The 19,942-nt window shown below is 43.9% G+C and overlaps 1 protein-coding gene across 2 annotated transcripts in view; it reads left to right on the top strand.

Annotated features, from left to right (window-relative positions):
• The first annotated feature begins 7,500 nt into the window (after window positions 1-7,500).
• The window catches only part of HACD4 (3-hydroxyacyl-CoA dehydratase 4), a 48,458-nt gene continuing 36,016 nt past the window's right edge, over window positions 7,501-19,942 (top strand). The window contains exon 1 of one of the 2 annotated variants that reach the window (XM_008689798.2): window positions 7,501-7,520. Coding sequence is in view for 1 of the 2 variants with exons in the window: in XM_040631472.1 (XP_040487406.1) it covers window positions 19,066-19,094 (29 nt within the window). In the remaining variant the exon portion in view is untranslated. Of the gene's footprint in view, window positions 7,521-19,046; window positions 19,095-19,942 lie in introns of those variants that run through there. The other variant, XM_040631472.1, reaches the window with a different exon arrangement.

The following is a 19,942-nucleotide window of genomic DNA, read 5'->3' as shown; positions in this document are numbered from 1 at the left end:
TTGCCAAGTTTTTGGTAAAGGGTTATGTTGTATTTGAAGTCTGATTTTTAAAGTCAATAAGTAGATATTATATTTTACAACATTTATATAAAAAATCTTTACTTTTTTTTAGATTCCTGAGATGGAAGATTAAGTTGTTAGTGTGTAGAAAACTAGCCTGTATAACTGATTCTGATTTTGCCCATGATGGAATCATTAGTGTCCCCACCACAAACAATCAGAAACTCGACAAAAGATGTCAATCAACTGTTTTCAGCACTGGACAAGAGACAGCGTGCAGCTGTGATCCTTGAGAGAAGAACAGGCAGGGGCACCTGGGTGGCTCAGTCGGTTAAGTGTCTGCCTTAGGCTCAGGTCGTGATCCCAGGGTCATGGGTCTGAGCCCCACCTCAGGCTCCCTGCTCAGAGGGGAGCCTGCTTCTCTCTCTGTCTCTGCCTGCTGTTCCTCCCCCACCTTGCTTGTTCTCTCTCTCTCTCTGTCAAATAAATAAATAAAATCTAAAAAAAAAAAAAAAAAAAAAAGAACAGGCAAAGTAAGGTACACATTCATACCTGCTTTCTGTCTGAGGGCACTTCCCAAATTGTGGCACCTGGCAGTAAATCTCAGAGAGCAGTCACTAGGCAAAGAGAACAGAGATCAGAGTTCAAGGCTGCTGAAGTGGTTGGAAACTGTGCTGTAAGCAATTGGAAGCAAGAGAGCTATGTGCAGTGACAGAGCCCCAGATGTTTGCAGAGACATCTTGTGTCTTTGACCAGGGCAGGGCTTTGCAATACCTGGCTGTCAACAGCTACTGAGTGCTGTATGCCAAACAGAAATCCCAGAGCTTTGCCACCAGAGAAAGATATGGGAGTTCCAACCACCCAGAACAGAAAGACTTCACTAAATACTGTGGTTATTTAGCTGAGACACAAGAAAAGTCATGCCCCAGAAGGGCTATTCTTTTTTTTTTTTTTTTTTTAAGATTTTATTTATTTACTTGACAGAGACAGCCAGCGAGAGAGGGAACACAAGCAGGGGGAGTGGGAGAGGAAGAAGCAGGCTCCCAGCGGAGGAGCCTGATGTGGGGCTCGATCCCGGAATGCTGTGATCACGCCCTGAGCTGAAGGCAGATGCTTAACAACTGCACCCCCCAGACACCCCCAGAGGGCTATTCTAATCCTCCAGTCATGATTACTCTAGACCTTGAAATAAAAGATAAAGTCCTAAAAGCAGTCATAGAGAAAAGATGCATAACATACAGGGGACCATAAGAATTACTGATGGCATCTTGCCAAAACAACGTAAGCCAGAAGGCTATGGAAAGATATTTTTAAAGCACTGAAAGAAAACAAATAGCAAAAACAACCTATTAACCAAGGATTCTATATATAGTAAAAATATATTTTGAAAATAAGGTGAGGGGAGCCTGGGTGGTACACTTGGTTAAGCATCCAACTCTTGGTTTTGGCTCAAGTTGTGATCTCAGGGTCGTGGGACTGAGCCCCATGTTGGGCTCCACACTCAGCAGGGAGTCTGCTTGAGGTTCTCTCTCCCTCTCCCTTTCCCTCTGCCTCTCCCCCTGCACATGAACGCTCTCTTTCTCTAAAATAAATAAATAAATCTTAAAAAAAAATAAGGTGAAATAAAGACAAAAACAGAGAATTCACTGCTATAAGCCCTATATTACAGGAACTATTTTTTGAAGTTCTTAGGATAAAGAGAAATGATATTAGATGATAGTAAGAATCTATAAAGAATTGTAAAAATGGTAAAAATATAGTAAATACAAAGGCTTTTCCTCATTTAAAATTTATTTAGAAGAGAATTGACTCTCTAACATACACACACACACACAAGAACTTATTGTGGGATTTATCACGTATGTAGAAGTAAAATGTACGACAGAACAGAAATAGCAGAAGTAATGGGAGAGGGAAAATGGAAGAATTCTGTTTTAAGTTTCTTATAATACATGTGATATATGTGGTATAATATGAATCCAATGTGGATTATAATAAGTTAAGGATGCACATGATAATTCTTACGCAACCACTAAACTATAGAGAAAAATAGAGTCAAAAAGCCAATACGGGAGATGAAATGAAATCCCCCAAAGTACTTGATAATTCCAAAAATGTCAGGGAAGGGGAGAAAAAGATTAAGCTGGACAATTAGAGAAGACAAAAGATGGCAGGTATTAACCCAACCATAGCAATAATTGCACTAAGTGTAAACTGAATAATTAAAAGGCAGAGATTGTCAGACTGGGTAAAAAAGTAAGACCCAACTATATGCCGTTTACAAAAGACACACTTCACTAATTTTTTTCAGTGAATAAATATCTATTTGAAATATTTTAAATATAGACAACTTGAGATCTTTGGTCTTCAGAATGTGTAGTTTGAGCATCTGATTTTGTGGAAAGATGTGTTCTTCCGCTACAATTTGTAGACTTACATGTAAGCATTGAACACTTATGGTAATGGCCCTATCACCTCATGTGCAAAAGAAACACTTTAAATATAAAGAAAAAGATAGGCTAAAAGGAAAAGAACAGAAAAGGATATACCATGCAGACACTTGTAAGAAAGCTCGTGTAACTATATTACTGTCAAAGTAGACTTCAAGCTTAACAAAATATTAGCAAATGAACCCATTAATAGGGATGATATATCATAACTTGGTACAGGGTTCATCCCAGTAATACAAGGTTAGTTTGTCACATAAACAGATATAATTTCAATCAATTGGCATTGTTTTGATATCTTTTGCCATACAAACGCATTTTCTATAATCCTGTCTTGGCTGAACAGCTCTTCGTAACACCGAGTTGTCCAAATAATCATCTAAGTGTTATAAGTTGTTTTTATGGCTTTTTTCTTTACACTTAATTTTTTAATCCACCGGGAATTTACTTTTATGTATGGTATGTGATAGGCATCCAGCTTTATTTTCCTCCAGCTAGATTAACCAGGTGTGCCAGCCATTTATTAAATAAGTGATCCTTTTCCCATTGAATTGAAATTTCAACTTTGTCAAACATTTAGTTCCTATATATGTTGAAACCCAGATCTGGGATCTTGATTGTTTTCCATTGTTCCATTTGTTTGTTCCTCTATGAATACAATGTCTTGTGATATGTTTTATTGCCTGGTAATGCAAATCCTTCTCACTATTTCTCTTTTTAATTACTTTCTTGGCTATTCTCATTTATTTCTCTGTATGGACTTTAAGAATATTTTATTCCATAAAAAACTCTCCTTATGATACTAATTGGAATTACCTTTCATTTATAGACCAATTTGGGAAAATTTGAATTTGGGGGCTATTAAGGATTTCACCCAAGAACATGGTCTATTTCTCCATTTGTTTCATTTTTTAGTATCCTACAAGAAGGTTTTATAACTTCCTTCTTAAAGAATCTGTATCTTTCTTTATTTCTGGATATATTTAGTTCTGTTGCTATTGTGAGTGGATTTATAATTCTGCCTTCTTTTTAACCAATTACTGTTTTTATAGAGAAAGGATTATTAATCTTTTTAAAGTTAAGGCTCATATCTGGCCTTTTGGAAGTGTGGGATGAGATCAGCCAGTCCTGTAAAAGCAAGCCTGAGCTCACAAGATCATCAGGATGAATCAGGACCAGTCCCAAATTTTGTTGTAAATCTGTCTCCTGGTGGCTCCCTTCCCTAGCTACTCTCTGATTTGGGTCCTCTTTGCAGTTCTCCCCCCCCCCCCATTCTTTCTTGACTGAATTCTATTTGTCCACTATTCAGTCCCACCCCTGCCCCTGGGCAAGTCTCAGGGGTTGGGGACCAGCACAGGAGTGGATTTGTCCAATCTTAGAGGCTGACAGACACCACTCAGGCAGTCTCAAGCTGTATGGAATAAGACTTTTATACCAGCCATATAAAACAACTAACCGTCTCCACTATATGCAGTAAAGATTATTCCTAATGAGTAGATAAGAAATTATGACAAACTTTAAGAGTGGCCATTTCGATGTGGTTATACTGGGCTAATTTAAACCTTATAAATTAACAGACTGAATCTCAATGCAGGGTTAGCCTTCACAACAGTGTTTAGTAGAAGTTTTCTTTATCTTCCCTTGACCCTGGAATCTAACGTGCTATTAATGCATTGTAGCCGTTTTGTCTTCCCCTTGTGCTGCACCCTACGAAGACCCAATCCTTGCCTGCTACCCTCAGTACCCTCAGCTGGAGACAAGGAAGTCAGACCTTTCTGCCTGTACAATAGGCCAACACAAGTACACATGGCCCATGATGCCTCTCTGTCTCTGCTTCTTCTGTCCAGCCAGTCCTTATTTAAAGAACCAACCGTTTCTTTCTTTTTTTTTTTTTTTAAGATTTTATTTATTTACTTGACAGAGATAGAGACAGCCAGCGAGAGAGGGAACACAAGCAGGGGGAGTGGGAGAGGAAGAAGCAGGCTCCCAGCGGAGGAGCCTGATGTAGGGCTCGATCTCAGGACTTTGGGATCACGCCCTGAGCTGAAGGCAGATGCTTAACGATTGAGCCACCCAGGCACCCCAAGAGCCAACGGTTTCATATCTGGGTTTAGCCTTGGCTTTTTGACCTGGCCCCTCACAGACCGTCTCTACTTCTGAATCTGCCTCTGCTCCTTCCCATAGCAGCCTCCACCCTGCCCACCCACCTATTCTCTATGACTCCTTCCCAGTACGGAACATGTGCTGAACATTCTTACTGGAAGTCTAGCTCCTGACTTTCATTTAGGATAACGCCTTTGTCCACCATAGCTGATCCCTGTCCAACCACCACAACCACCGCAAACTCCCTCTCCCACCCTCCAACACATACACCTGTTCCATCTTCCACAGGCTTCTTCCAAATTTGACAGGCAGTACCCAGGGTTCTACCTTTAAATTGCTGGAACCAGGCATCTGCTGGGCTTGCAGACTCTGGTCTCATTCTTACCTGAAGCTTGACAGTGACCTCATTTGATCCTCACATGGGAAGTAGGCTAGGGTCTGTAATATGACTTTCATTCTAGAAACAAAGTTGCTGAGGTTCAGAGAGGCATTATTACTCGTCCATAATCACACAGAAGTAAAATCTAGACTTGAACACCGGTCTTCTGACTGAATGTTCCTTGCTTTCTGTAACGGTTCATTTCTGTTTCTGGGCATAATTAAAATAGAAATGGCCATTTAAAAATACCTGGAGGTTGGAGACCATGTCTTTTTGTCTTTTGATTCATTCTCTCTCCCAAACATCTAATAAGGGCCCACTAGGCACAAGGTCATGCACAATATTTTTGATAAACAAACAATAATTCTGTGGAAAGCATACACAAACAGCAGAATGAAAATATAAAACCAATGTGTGAATGAGGAAGTACGAACATTAACATCACTTACAGCTGATGGCTTTTCTAGAAACAGCTTTTATAGAGAATGCATATTTGAGATATGGAATAAATCATGGGGTTATAGACTATTAGAACCAGATCATAAAGATCTTTATGAGCTTTTTATCTAATTCCCTTCAAATGACAGAATAGCCAACATTGAGAAGGCAATAGGGAGTAAAGCAATCTGAGGTGTAAGCCCTTTTTCTTTGTCAGAAACTGATTGTGCAAGGAAGGAATCTTTCTGCCATTTTTCTTTTGGGACCATCATTTCCTACCACTGTTCAGTTATATAGTTGCACAGTATGAGATACCTTCATCTGTTTAAACAGCCAGTAAAATTCAATCACTTTTAGGTTAGTCCATGTTTAAGTGTTTAGACTGTTTCTTTTAAATTTATACCTTTTGTTTTGTACTTTCCTTATTCAAAAAATGGTTACAAAAGACATGACAGGTTTTGGTTCTTGACTCTCTGTATATCATACAACCACAAAGTCTTAAATTCTTAAAGCTTAATTCATTTTTAAAATCTCTTACCTTAGGACACCGAAAAGCAACCGTGCCTTTAGAAGTGATTTAAATGCTAATGATTATAATTTTATTTAATGAAATCAATACAAAAGTTATCTTTTTGAAACTACTTATGTCTGCAACCCAAATAATATTTTCATCATTTCAAAATTAAACCTTATCTCAAAAATTATCATATTAAGTTGGTTTGCTGTGGGTGACTCCTCTAGTTTATTAAGCGAATTGATCTAAGAAAAGCAATTTTCAGTAATCATAGACAATGGCATGGAGCAAGAATATATAGAAATGAAAACTGTGTGTGAATTTAAATAAAACCTTACCTGTAAATAACAGGGATAATAGTTTTGAAATATACTAATGTGATTTTTCTCTTTTCCATTTCTTTGTGACCTTCTTCCTAGCCTGCCAGAGGCATCCTTTTACCTCAGGAGATTTGGGCTGGTTGTAGTAAGACTGCCAAGGGATAGAAGGAGTCTCAGCCTTTATCTATCAAAGTGGCCTTTCCAGTTCCTAGTGAGGCAATGGTTTTGAGAGTCACGCTTTGTCAGGAGGAAAAAAACTTTCTAAATTCCCCAAAGACTCCTTTCATGATAGAAAAACTCGGAGAGGTGTGGTTCGAGTTTTACAATAAGCCACAGGGAAAGAAAACTTAGTATTTGACAGTAGGTGAAGACCACACCTGCCTAGGGAATTAGTGGGCAGATTTCTAGGATGGGAGGAATTAGAGATTTTTTAAAAAGCAAGCTATATGAAAACATCTATAGCAAAAGTCCATTTCTCTCCCCTTCACCTCCCCACCTGGTGGCCCAGGCAGAAACCAAACCACCAAGCAGGGCAGGGACATGGGAACATGGACAAGAGGTGTCTGAGCTGCACAATTTAAGGAGATGGCTCCTTTCAGGCAGGCAATGCTGAGAGGGTGTGTACCGGCTTAAATTTTGCACCTAAGTGCTTGCTAGCCTCACCTAGTCCCAGCCCTGCTACAAAGATGGTAGTAGAAACATCCTGAGTGACACGGAAAAATAAGAGCCATAGACTTAGCATCCTACTTTCTCAGGCAGATGCTGGCAAACCCGTGGGCTCTGAAAGTATCATCACATTCAGGACAGTGCCATGTCCAGCACGATGTGGGAGAGACAGGGAAGATGCCTGCAGAGATAGCCTGAAATAACGTGACTGATTCCTCACAGCTTACTCCAGAAGCTTACACATGACTCCTATGAACATTAATAAAAGGAAATCTCAATTAGAACGGAGTTGGGAGGCTTGCAGGGGAACTCTCATGCCCTACCACTTGCAAACCCGAAGGAAGAGACACGTCTTGCAGGTGCACATTGTTTTACTAGCCCAGCAGGTGGAAAAAAGTCTGTCCTCCTCCCCGGCAACAGCCCAGCCAATGAGAGACAGTCACAACTTAGCCAATGAAAAGCCACTACACTTCGAAGTCCCAGTTTACTCCAATGGGTTTTTTGTTTATAAAAGCCTTCCCAATGTCCCCCTTTCCTGTATAAAAAAAGGCTTCGTTTCCTTTGTTCGGGGGACACTGCCCCATGGTTTTGCTGTGGTGTGTTCTTTTGGTTTGCAATTCTCTGCCAGTCTCTCCAAAAACTCACTTTTGCAGGTAAAATAACTGGCAGTTTTGTTTTCTAAGGTTCAGTTACTCTGTGATCGGAAGTGGGATCCAGAGAAGACTCCCAACAACTGCGAGGCTGGTCGGTAAGCAGGTGCCGGTACCGCAGAACCCTTTGCGCTCACTCCTCTCTCTCCCACCCTGGCGTCTGCGGGGAAGTTGTCTCCTGGATTTTGGCGGCTCGCCCTCTAGGCCTTATTTGGGACGTGTTTTAAGGCTTGGGCTTTCTTTGAGGATCCTCGTTTGGCCTTCAGTCTGACTCTTTTTCGGAACCTGATCAATCCCGTCGCAGCTTCTGGCCCTTGGTCTGTCTTCCGTTTGGAACCAGATTGCTCCCATAGGAACTGGGCTGGCCTTTGGTCTGGTAACTTCTGGAACCGGGCTGTCCTGCTGCAACTTCCCCGTTTAGGAACTTTTCTCTTTGCTGTAGAGAAAAACCTCTAAGAAATGGGATTCCAGTCATCAAAATACTTTGAGGGTGCCCCTGCCGCCCCCCCGCCCTAGCTGGGACTCTGGCCAGTTCTATGTTTAAAAACCATGGCTCCTCCGTGTGCATATTTATAACCAAGTGGACTTATTTAACCAAAAGTAATTTAGAACTTCAGTGGCCATTAGGGGGAATTTTGATCTCCCCAAACCTGTTTTACTCAAGATTAAATTAGAAAGCCATGGCTCCAAAACAACCCAAACCTGAATGGGGTGCCTATTTCAAATGGTACCTTGAGGCTTCCAGATGTTTTGAGGATTCTAAGTTTGCTTCTGCAAAATACTGTTTCTAAATTCACTGAGGCAAACAACTGAGAGGAGGCAAGTGGTTTCTGAGGACTTATTCCCCTCTCCCATCTTCTTTGTCTGCAGATAGGTGACAGTCACCTTGCACTCAGTCCCCACCCCCCGCCGCCATTTTCCTCTTTGCCGAACTTCCCATTTCTTCCCTTTCTCTCCCCACTTGCTCCTCCCATGAACCTATGAAAACCTGCCTCTTTAAAATTAAGTCTGCTGAGGATCTAAACGAAACTCCGGTTTCTTATGTTACCTGGACTAAGGCTGAATTGTGAGCCCTAGTTAATGAGTTTCCTAAAATGACTGACGCCCCCCATCAGTTTGCTGAAGAATTAAATCTAGTTATTTAAATTTACCAATCTGGTTTCTCAGATTTATATCAATTACTGCACGTGCTTGTGGGTGAGGACCAGACCAAACATTGGATGAAACTAGTCAGAAGGGAACGTTCTGAAGGAAATTTAGGAAAACACACCCCTAATATTTTTTCTCTCTCTTCTCGTTTTTTGTATGTAATCTCTGTTCCTAGCGTGGGGCTTGAACTATGACCCTGAGATCAAGAGTCGCATGCTGTACTGGCTGAGCCAGCCAGATGTCCCCAAACCACTAGCTTTTTCAGAAGATTTTTGTTTTATTTTTTATTTTTTTAGGGGGGAGGGGGCAGATGGACGGGGAGAGAGAGAATCTTAAGTAGGCTCCAGACAGAACGCAAAGCCTGGTACAGGGCTCGATCTTACAACCCTGAGATCATGACCTGAGCTGAAAGCAAGAGTCACTGCTTAACAGACTGAGACACTCAGGCACCTCACCAAACCCCTAACTTTTGACAGGATGCTGTAGCACTGGCTGGAACGCTCCCCCAAGCAATTGCAGTAGCTTTCTCCATGCCTGCCGATTGGAACGAAATTCAGGCTTGCACGCAAAAGCCTGATGAATTTGTTCATGACTGTTAGAATCAACTCCAAATTGTCTTTTAAGAATCTTCTGATCTTTAGATGTTGGGTCCATCCAGGTTCCATATAAGTCTATGTTTATTAACAGGTTGAAACGGGATGTTTTTCTTTTAGCTAGGACCAGGGTGGAATGGGAAACTACCACTCCAGATTTAGTTAATTTGGCAAACCAGCTCGCTTGCATCCTAGATGAGTCATCTGAAAGAGAGCGCTAGGGGCGCCTGGGTGGCTCAATCTGTTAAGCATTGACTCTTGATTTTGGCTCAGGTCGTGATCTCAAGGTTGTGAGATCGAGCCCCACGTCCTGCTCCATGGTGGGCTTGGAGCCTACTTGAGATCCTCTCTCTCCCTCTGCTCCAGCCCCTCACACACTGTCTCTCTAAAAAACAAAACAAAACAAAAAACTTGCTAAATTTCTCGATTTTCAACTCTAGCAAATGAAGGCCCCTAAACAGACCCCAAATCTGTTTCTGCTGTTATTGCAAGATCTGGGCGTTGAAAAAAAAAACATTGTTACAAATTTAAGTGCTCCGAGCATCTTCAGCCCTCTAGTCAGTGTTTCCAGTGTCCTCCTGATTCCCAATGACGAGGCTCCGAGGAACTGCGGTGCTCCTTCCAGTCCCTCCACTTAATCTGCTCAGAGAAACCACTCTTCAGATTTGGAATGAATCTCTCTGTGTCCATATTGACAGCGGAGCTATACTCTCGGTGCCGAACCCCACTGCTGTAAAGCAGCCCTTGCTCGGAGTACCAGAACAGTTCAGATGGTGGGGGCCTCTGATCAGCCTCCAGGGGTTCCTGTCTCTGAACCTACTCCCTTTTGTCTAGGCCCTTTGAGAGAGAGACACTCTTTTCTCCTTTGTTCCTCCGACCCTATTCATTTATTGGGCTGAGATTTCTTAGAAAAGTATCATGCCTGAATTTCTTCCTCCCAAAAAGGGGAAATAAGTCTGGATTTTGACCGTAGTAATCAAAATAGCCAACCAGGGGAATAAAATGACACGTTGACATCTTTTATTAATTTTTATTGGATTAGCTACCATCCCTTTATGGGCAAAATCCTCACCTGATGTTGGCAGATTCCACAGTGCACTTCTCATCAAGATTCAGAGAGATCCCTCAAAACCTCTTCCCATAATTAATACCCTGTTAGTGAAATAAGCCCTTCAAGGCATCAAGCCCTTAACAGAAGATTCGAAGTGTTAGGGCCTCATTATCTCCTGCACTAGTCCCTGTGTTACTCCCAGTGTACCTATGAGAACGCAGTGGCCAAACATGGCGGTTTGTCCGGGACCTCTGAGCAATGAATAACATTGTTATCTCTTGGCGCCCTATTGTTCCCAACCCTCATGCCCTAAGGACAGCCATTTGCACTGAAAGTATTTCACTGTAATTGACCTATGCGTGCTATGGTTTGTTAGTATTCCAGTTAATCAGGATGGTCAATATCTTTTTGCTTTCACTTGGGAGGCTAGGAAATACACCTGGATAGTAATGCCCCAGGGTTTCACAGGGAGTCCTCCTTATTTTCCCAAACCTTAAAAGCTGACTTGGATGAAATAAGGTTTTCTGCAGGCTCTACGAGTTAACAGTACACAGATGATTTGCTTCCCTGCGCCCCCCCCCCCCAAACCTCTTCACAGGAAGATAGCATCCACCTGTTAAAACTTTTGGCTTTAAAGGGACATAAAATTTCCAAAGAAAATTACAGTTTCCTCAAGCTCAGGTTTAATACTTGGGGCGTCTGATCTCAAATCAAGGACTATGTTTGGATCCAGATGAAACCCCTCATGACTGCTCAATGCTGATAGGTTACCTTTTGAGTCCCCAAGACAATTTACAGGAAACTCCTTAAGCGTATGCAGATTTTTCATGGTTTACTGGTGGTTCTTGTTTAAAGGATACAAATGGAAAATATCATGCCGGATATGCTATTGAAGCTCCTTTTGAAGTCACTGAAACAGCACCTTTACGTTTGGCTACTTCAGCCAAAGAGACTGAATTCTACACCATTCCTTGACTTGTACCTTAGCCAAGGGTAAAACCACGGGCATTTATACCGATAGTCGTGGGGTAGCTCATGACTTTGGAATATTATGGAAACAATGAGATGCCCTTCCCTCCAATGGGAATAAAATTTAAAATGACTTCTATGTCCAAAATTTTTTAGATGAAATGCTTTTGTCCACTGCTTGGGCTCTTAAAGTTCCTGGGCATTCCAGATTCAACTCCCTGGAGCCCAAAGTAATCCACCACACCAATATTTCTGCCAAAAATGCTGCTCTAAAGGAAACCAATAGCCAAATCTCTGTCATGGCCCAAAGGGATGTTCTCCCAAATGATCATTTGGAAAAATTGATAAGAGACACCCAGGAATTGGCCCCAGAAAGGGAAAAACAATATGGAAAGCTAATAATTGTGGGCTCAATAAAAAGAACTCTTGTTTGGGCTAAATAACAATATGTCCTTGCCAGTAATTCTAAAATTCCCAATATTTACCACTGTATCTGCATTAAACTATCAGACTATTGACAAAATCATGGCATTTATGAACCAATATTGGTGAAAAGTTAATGTGGCTGCAAAAATTGCCTGCCTCACTTGTCCCACCTGTCCAAAGTACATTCCAGGGAAACCTGTTCACACAAATGGATCATACAACTCCCTCTCGTGGATAAATGTTTATAGGGCTTCTCACTGGACCCAGACTTTCTCTTGTAGACAAGCCAATGCTGCTTCTGTTAGAAAAGATTATCTCTACCTGGGGAACCCATTTTACTAGTCAGCTAGTTTGAGAAGTCTGTGCTATTTGGCCAGTTTTATAACACTTCCATCGTGCATACCATCCTCAGTCCTCAGGGTTAGTCACATGTCCTAAGGGCACTACTGAGACTCGGCAAAATTCGTAGAGACCCTCCAGATACCTTGGCCTGAAGCACTGCTATTGGTCTTCTCAATCACAGATCTGTCCCTTGGGAACTCATAGACTCTAGTCTTTGAGATAGTCACAGGATGTCCAGTACACTTGTCGCCTGCCTCCTTTGGCCCATAGTTGATAAAAGGAAATATAATTCAATAGCATAAAGGCCTAATTGCTTCTATTAAAAATAACCATGCTTTGGCAGAGCAGTCTCCTGGGAGACTGTGACCTTAAGGATCACATCTTGCAACCTAGAGATTTCCTCTATCGAGAAAGACCCCCCAGAAGGAGTCTTCTACCTCACTGGAAAGGCCCTTACCAGGAACTGCTAAGCAGCCCTTATGCCACTGAACTCGAGGGAATAGACTCTTAGATTCATGTGACACATCTGAAGAAAGCACCAAACCCTGGCTGGACCTGAGAGTAAAGATTTCCTGGCACTGAAGCAGATGACATCAGCTGAGACACTCTCCCAAGAGGTCCAGGTCAGGCCTGTACACCTTTTCCTTCACACTGTTGCTTTTTCTCTTGTGGAAAGACCGTGCCCCTATCGGCATTTCCCAAGCCCTTGTGAGAGGAAGGAACCTCTTCTTTGTTTATGGCCTTTTGGAAACAGCCTCATCACGATGCCAGGACAATTAAAGTTTTCATTTGCTTTTTCTGAAGGGTTAGAAGGTTCAGAAGTCACAAAAGTCTTCTTTAATCTGAACTATTAACTGGTTTTGGATTCTTACCTAGATTGATTTTCTCTGAATTTACAAACTTAGGGGCTATATTATCAATAACACATTTCGTTGCAAACAGTTCTTTTGAGATAACAGTACTGCATTAAAATGTCTTTGAAGTTTTGCTTTTTTGCAGAAACTTTGCTGGCGATCGTTTCATGTGTATACTTGTACTGTGTCTTCCCAAATGCACTTGCTTCATTCTTTCCGTGTGCTCTTGCAGTCTTCACTATTTTGCTTTCATGGTCGCTTTAAGTGGAGACTTCCAGAAGGCACACATGACTTCGGGTTTGCCTTCAATAGGGAAAAGCTCTCTCCTCTTAAGTCGGAATAAACGCCAATAAAAATTTCAATGGCTACTTGCAGACCTAGAGGCCTGGTTTAGAACCATGATACAATTTGGAATTGCTGTCACTTCCGCTTTGTATAATTTAAGTTTTGTATTTTGTTGCCCGTAAAACTTGTTAAAAATTATGTACCCAATAAGGTGATGCTGGCTCAATGCTTTGAGATGATCTCCAACTATTAGGACCTGGAGAAGATATGAACTTTAGGTGGGAGACCCTGAGAGTTTCTCCCTCCTAACCTTCCTTGTTAGCTCAGATGTGGCCTTATGTGGTTTCTAACCACTGTGCCCTTTCCCTCTAATGTAGGACGTGACACCCAGGAAAGGTCCTTCCTGGCACTGAGGGACAAAACCACTAAATATGGAAAATGTGACTCTCAATCAGTAATGCTTTCAAAGAAAGATCTTGATCAAAAGTGGGGAATATGAAAATTAAAAAAAAGGAACTCTCATTTAGAATGGAGTCGGTGAGCCTTTTTTCATTTTATCCATTCTCCTAGCTGTGTAGTGATAGCTCGTTGTGTCTTTAATTTGCATTTCCCTAATGACTAATGATGTTGAGCATCTTTTCATTGTCTTGGCCATCTGGGTATCTCCTTTGGTGAAGTGTGTGCTTATGCTTTTGACTTTTTTATTGGGTTGTTTGTTTTGGGTTTTGCGTAGACTTATACTTTGACTCTGTTATATGTAACAGTATTTGTGAACAAATACTGAACAATCATGTGAAACAAGTTAATATAGTGGTTAAGAATTCAGTATCTGGAGACAGACTAAAGTTCTAATCTCAGTTCCAGCATTTACTAGTTGTCTTGATCTTAGGATAATTTAAGAGCTCTAACCTTTTTTCCTCATCTATAATATTGGGTAAGAATAGTTACCATCTCATAGGATTGCTCTGAGGATTCAGTGAGATATGTGGACGAGGAGAGGGTCCATGGCATAAAAAAACCAATTGAAAAAATGGCTTCTGTGTAATTGAATGAGCCAGTTACACACTTGAATCTATTAGGAGGAGGACAGGGGGAGATTGGGGAATGATGATGCGACAAGGCAAGTATCCCAGTCCAGGCTTTGATCTTCTTCTTCTTTTCTTTTTTTCTTTTTTTTTTTTTGAGAGTATGAGAAGGTGGGGAGGGGCTGGGGGGGGGGGGGGGGGGGGGGGGGGGGAGAGAGAGAGAGAAGAGAGAGCGCACGTGCGAGAGAGAATATCTTAAGCAGGCTTCTGACACGGGGCTCGATCTCATGAACCTAAGATCATGACCTGAGCCTAAATTAAGAGACACTTAACTGACTGAGCACCCAGGCACCCCAGGGTTTGATCTTTTGAATGGAGTAGTAGGGTCAAAGCTATTTAAAGGAAGGGTGGTTAGAGTTCTAGCAGCGAAGTGCAAGCAATGCTTCGGAACAGCTGAAAAAGAGTGATAATAGAGGATAAGAGCGTATACAAGCAAAGATTACAAGAGATGGCTATGACTAATGCCTGAGTAAGATTAAGTAATGGGGCAAATATGGCTGAAATTTTGCACGGTGGGTTGGAAGGCACTCTCAACCCAGCTTTCACTAGCTTTTTGGTGCCTGTGAAATAAGGAGATTGGGCCACATAATCTTGAGGGTTTTATTTGGGTCCAGCAGCCTGTGAAATTTCCAGTCTGTACTATGGGACTGGGAATGGGAAAAAGGGAGAGGATCCTTGAAAATTCTAGGTGGTAGAAAAAAAAATCTAGAAATGAAAGTTATCAGAGTATAAGTGGTTCCTTATGGAGCCATTTGTGGCCAATGGAAGCAAAAGTGGGCGATGGGCCACTTTTCCAGAATTTCTGTTTTCAGTGAATATTGCATGAAGTATTGGCATTTAAAAATGAGCTTACCATTGTGGGAGGGAAAAAATCCACACATACAATACAATGGATGGTTAAGTGTCCACAGTCAGGATGTGCAATCTGGACTTAATTTCAATTTCTCTGAAGATCATTGTGAAATAGTTATCCTTTATCACTTTTTGTGCATGGTTTAAAAAAATCTCGAGTCAGTCTGTTCTTGGTATGAAATATATTTTGAGGCTTTAGTCTTCCAATTGTGTTCATAGGGATGAAAACACATTTAAACATTTGCCCAAGAAAAAAAAACCTGACATGTTCAAATAATGTTAAAGTTCCTTCAAAAGACAATATATTGAGTTATTTGAACTATCTTGGCCTCTGACATCCGTACCAGTAGATAATTGAGAGTCCACTGTACATATTTCAAAAATGCAAGTATTCCTGAAAGTTTGTTTTATTCTGGTTGTAATTTTGGGAGAGGACAATAATATATTTTACATGTTTTATACATTTTCTTATTTAATCCCAATGGTTGTGTAGTTGGGGAACAGAAACTTTATTTGGAGAAGTTAAGACTTGTCCCACTCTTACTGTTAGTAAGAGGGTCGCTCTCTGGGAATCCGTGATCTAGCCGAGCAGGCAGATACCACACCTCAAACAGGTCCCACGATGGACCTCTGTTAGTCCCGCGTGGCTGCTTGAGGAAGCCCTGGGAAGGGCTTTCAAGGATGAATCAAACTTTGACAGGTAAATACAGGGCTGTGAGTTGGGGAGGAGACAGAAGAGAAATTCGGAATAGAGGAGAAAAGTTTCCCAGAGGCATGATGACCAGAATACCTGGTGTGGCCAGCACACAGTCAGTGTTGTTCTAATTGATTGGGGTTGGGGTTGGGATTGGGGGCGGGATAGGATGGTTCAAGATGTCAGCACCTGTGACAGACTCGGAGGCAAGATGAGCTCCTGTTGCCAGGTGGACTGGGGAGACCTGTGGGCCCTGCGGCTCTCACCCAGCCTGTCCCCTGGACATCACCAGAAGCTCTTGGTCTTATCACAAGAATTCAAGGACGGCCGAGACAGTGGTTGAGCAGTGCAAGTGAAGAATTTCTTAAAGTACACTCTCAAGATGCGAGAGTGGGCCAGCTCAAGGGACGCTGTGCCCGGGATTTTGGGTCTCTATCTTGTCTTGGCAGTTGTTAACCAAGGGGTGGAATATTTATTATTTGGGGAGGGGATTTCTTTGCCCCTACTTGGTCAGGGTGTCAGGCCTTCTTTGTCTTGGGCCTGTCTGGTCTGATCTGGTTTCTTGTGGTTTTGTTTGTGGTGTGCGCCTGGGACAGGTTGCTAACTGTGCTGATAACGGGCTTCCACTCCCCCTTTGCCGGGCTCCTGGCATCCTGTTAAAACCGAACGGCCTACTCTCACAATGTAACTGTAGCAGGCAACAAGGAACCAGCAAGGGCTTTTGACCAGGGGAATAGCTGGAACAGGACTGTGTTTTAAGAATTCTTCTGGGTAGAAAGAGGAGGCAGGAAGGCTGGTGGAGGCCGTTTCAGTAATGCTGGCAGAACCTGAAGAGGACCCACCCCGAGCTCTGCCAAAGGAAAGGGAGAATTTTGCTCCTCACCCCAGACGTTCTCTTGGAAGCTCTCTTCTGCGCTTATTCCTTGAAAAATAGGTAGAATTCCCTGACTGCTTGATTTTGAAACCNNNCTTTTGTTTATAGTTCTTTATCTGGCAAGTAAAAGGGAGCTCTTTTGTGTCCTTTTTACTCAGGTTCTAGGTCATAACGAATGGAAGTGGAATGCTAGTGACCAGTAAGGGATCTGGAAAGGATGGAGTCAATAGAATTTGATTGGATGGGGAGACTTAATGATGATTCAAAATTTTAAACCTGAACGACTAGGAAAATGGTGGTCTCCCTGTGGGAAATAAGGCTGTGATTTGAGAAGAAAGTCGGTATGCCACACGGGCTCAATTGGAAGTTACAGCAGCCTTTTCATGCAGAAGTATCCAGAAGCTGTTGAAAGGCCAGAGCTGGTATTTAGGAAAAAAAAAAAAGTAGGAGCTGGAGATAATACAGTTGGCTGTTGTCTGCATGGAGATAAAGCCTGTGTGGTGGGTGCCTGTGCGGAGGGATAACATGGTGGCAAATGGACAAGATGTGGGGGGTAAACTTCGAAGAAATAGAGCAGGAGAAGGGGAGCCATCTAGAGAGAGAGAGAACAGAGGCGAGAGAAGTAGAGTGTGCAGAGCTGCAGCGGTAAAGGGAGGAGATGTGAAGTTGGTAAATGCAGCAGGCTGGTGGAGGAGGGGGTGGAGGAGGTAGTCGCGGGGGCTGTGTTTGGTGATAAAGGGTCACTTCCTCTGGGCAGTCTTTCTGCCCCACTCCAGGCCATCCAGGACTGTTTCCTCTCGTGGCTTGGCCTGAGCGTCAGTGACAGGTTAGCCACCAGTGTTTGCTTGTGTATCTGTTTCCCCGTTAGATCAAATGCTCGCACAGAGCCAGGACTGTGTGGAGTCGTCAACACGGTGAGCATAGGATGAGGACTGAGGACATGAAGGCAGCTCCCCGAGAGAGCGGTTTCAGGGAGGCGTTGAGAAGGAAAGTCAAAGTGTAGGGTGTGATGAAACAGGACGATGTTAAGAAATGAAAGAAGCATCAGGCAGACAGTTATGAGAAAAGGAGGGGGAGAGAGCTCACCAAGAGAGAGGTGGAAAGAATAAAACGTTTAATTCTCGGGTACAAGAGATCTGAACACGTTCCTACACTGTGGTGCCGGCCCAGGGAAGGGAGAGGTTGAGGGTGCGAAAAGTGGCAGTGGCAATGATACATGGAAGGATTCTGAGAGGGACTGGTGGATGCAGGGGAGGGATGAAGCTCGGGCAGGGGGCAGGGGTGGGTGAAAACCCTGAGAAATGTAGCCGTGAGAGGTGGACTCTGCTGCGGGAGGTCAGAATGGACTGCGAGGGAGGAGCCTCTGGCCTGATGAAAACACTGCGACCTTGGAGTTCTAATACTGCCCTTCACTTCATCAGTCGTGCCAACTGTGGCAAGTGACTTAATATTTTTTTCAAACGCCTCAACTTTTCTGTAGGTAAAATGGGCATAACTACCTCCAGCTCCAAAAATCAGGTGTTGCCCACCCACTTACTTGCAAAGGCTTTCTTGGCTTTTTGTTTGTTTTGAATTTATTTGGGGATTTTTTCCCTTCGAGGGTGGAGAAGCTGGAAGGTGGTCTGGATGTAAGCAGCAAAGTAGGAGGTGGGTCCTCTGAGCAGGAAAGAGACAGTAATGCCATAGGTCTCAGTGATGAGGAGGATTTCCGAGGGGGTGCGCATAGGATAGGAAGAAAAACACAACGTGAATAAAAGGTTTTGGAAGCATCTGTGAAGACCCAGGGGACAATTAGAGGGCAAGGGTGCCCGATCCTGAAGGAATCAGGACCCATAGCTGAAAAGAAGGGGTTAGGGAAGGTGCGCCCACACGCCTCCTCGCTGACCGGCTCTCACAGGTGAGGGTAGTAAGAGAGGCCGGCGCCCACCTGGAACCCGAGCATCTTTAGGGATGGCGTGGCTGCAAGCCTGATTTTGGAGGTTAAGGGGGAGGGTCCATTAATTCCACGCGGCTGCAACGGAGTGTCAATGCAAAGATTAGGGAGTCCTGGCAGGAGCTTCGTGAACCCCCGGGCTGCAGCCCAGCCCAGCCTCGCGCACGTGCAGCGCCCGGGTCCCGCATTCGCGGTGCAGCGCGCTCTCGCCCCGGCAGGAACTTCAGGAACTTGGCTTTGTTCCCAAAGCACGACCTTAGGTTTTTGGTTTCGTGTGTGTGTGTGTGTGTGTGTGTGTGTTTGTAAATTGCTGAGTGTGGAGAGGCCCCGCCTTTCCGGGCCAGAGCTTGTCCACGGGGCCGCCCCTCCCGCGCTCCCCGGCGGGTGCTCCTTCCCTGACAGCGCTGGAGGGCCCGGCGGCGGCGGCGGCCCACGAAACCCATGGCGCTGCCCGCCTGGCTGCAGCCCAGGTAGGGCGCCTGGCCGGTGGCAGAAGGCGAGGGGTGCGGGGGATGGGGCGCCAGGGGCGGGGTTCCTCCCCCCCACGCCCGCCGGCGGCTGGGCGGGCACCCGCAGCACGGCGCTGCGCAACCTTGAACCCCGCGCGCCCTTGAACTCTCGACAGGCTTTAGCTGGTTTTCAGTTCTCTCGAGAACCCTAGGAGGAAGACTTTGTTATTTCCCCCATCTACGGACGAGGAAATGGGAAGGACAGGCTACGCTGCCACCCCTTCGTTTTGTGCGCCCTCTACCAGTCCCTCTTTCCTTCCCTCTCTGCCCACGAGGAGTCTTTTCCTCGACTTTCACGGACCCGGTGTCGCGGGGTGGGTTTTAGATCTACCTGCAGCAGAAACACCTGTCGCATGTGTAGGTTCCAGAGCCCAGTTAAGTGGTATTGGGGTGTGGACCCCAGAGCCCGGTTCAGTGGACTTGGGGATGTGTATGTTTAACCAACACGCCAGGTGATTCTGATGCAGGTTTAAGGAAGGACTTCTTCCGCCCACCCCTCTTAGTAGTTTGCATTATCTGTAGGGTGCCTGTCATCAAGTTACCCTGTACCTGCTTCCTCCTTATTTGCCTCGTTTCTCCGAGGTTTCACATCTCCGACTAGGAGAAATCCTCGTCTGTACCGACAGGGTCCTTCCCACCACCCTTCTGAACCCCCAGGGCACATTTCAAACCATGCTTTTCCTAACTACCTCAGACTGTGTATCTGTCAATCATCCCTTCGTCATCTCCCCAGCAACCCAGTTTTAAACCCAGCTTGACTTCCCTTTTCTGGCCTGAGCCACTAAACTGCTTTCTAATGTGTGTCTGGT

Source organism: Ursus maritimus, unplaced genomic scaffold, assembly GCF_017311325.1.
Source record: "Ursus maritimus isolate PB19 unplaced genomic scaffold, ASM1731132v1 scaffold_17, whole genome shotgun sequence".
In the NCBI taxonomy this organism is placed as follows: Eukaryota; Metazoa; Chordata; class Mammalia; order Carnivora; family Ursidae; genus Ursus; species Ursus maritimus.
This window is presented reverse-complemented; position numbering and strand designations above follow the sequence as displayed.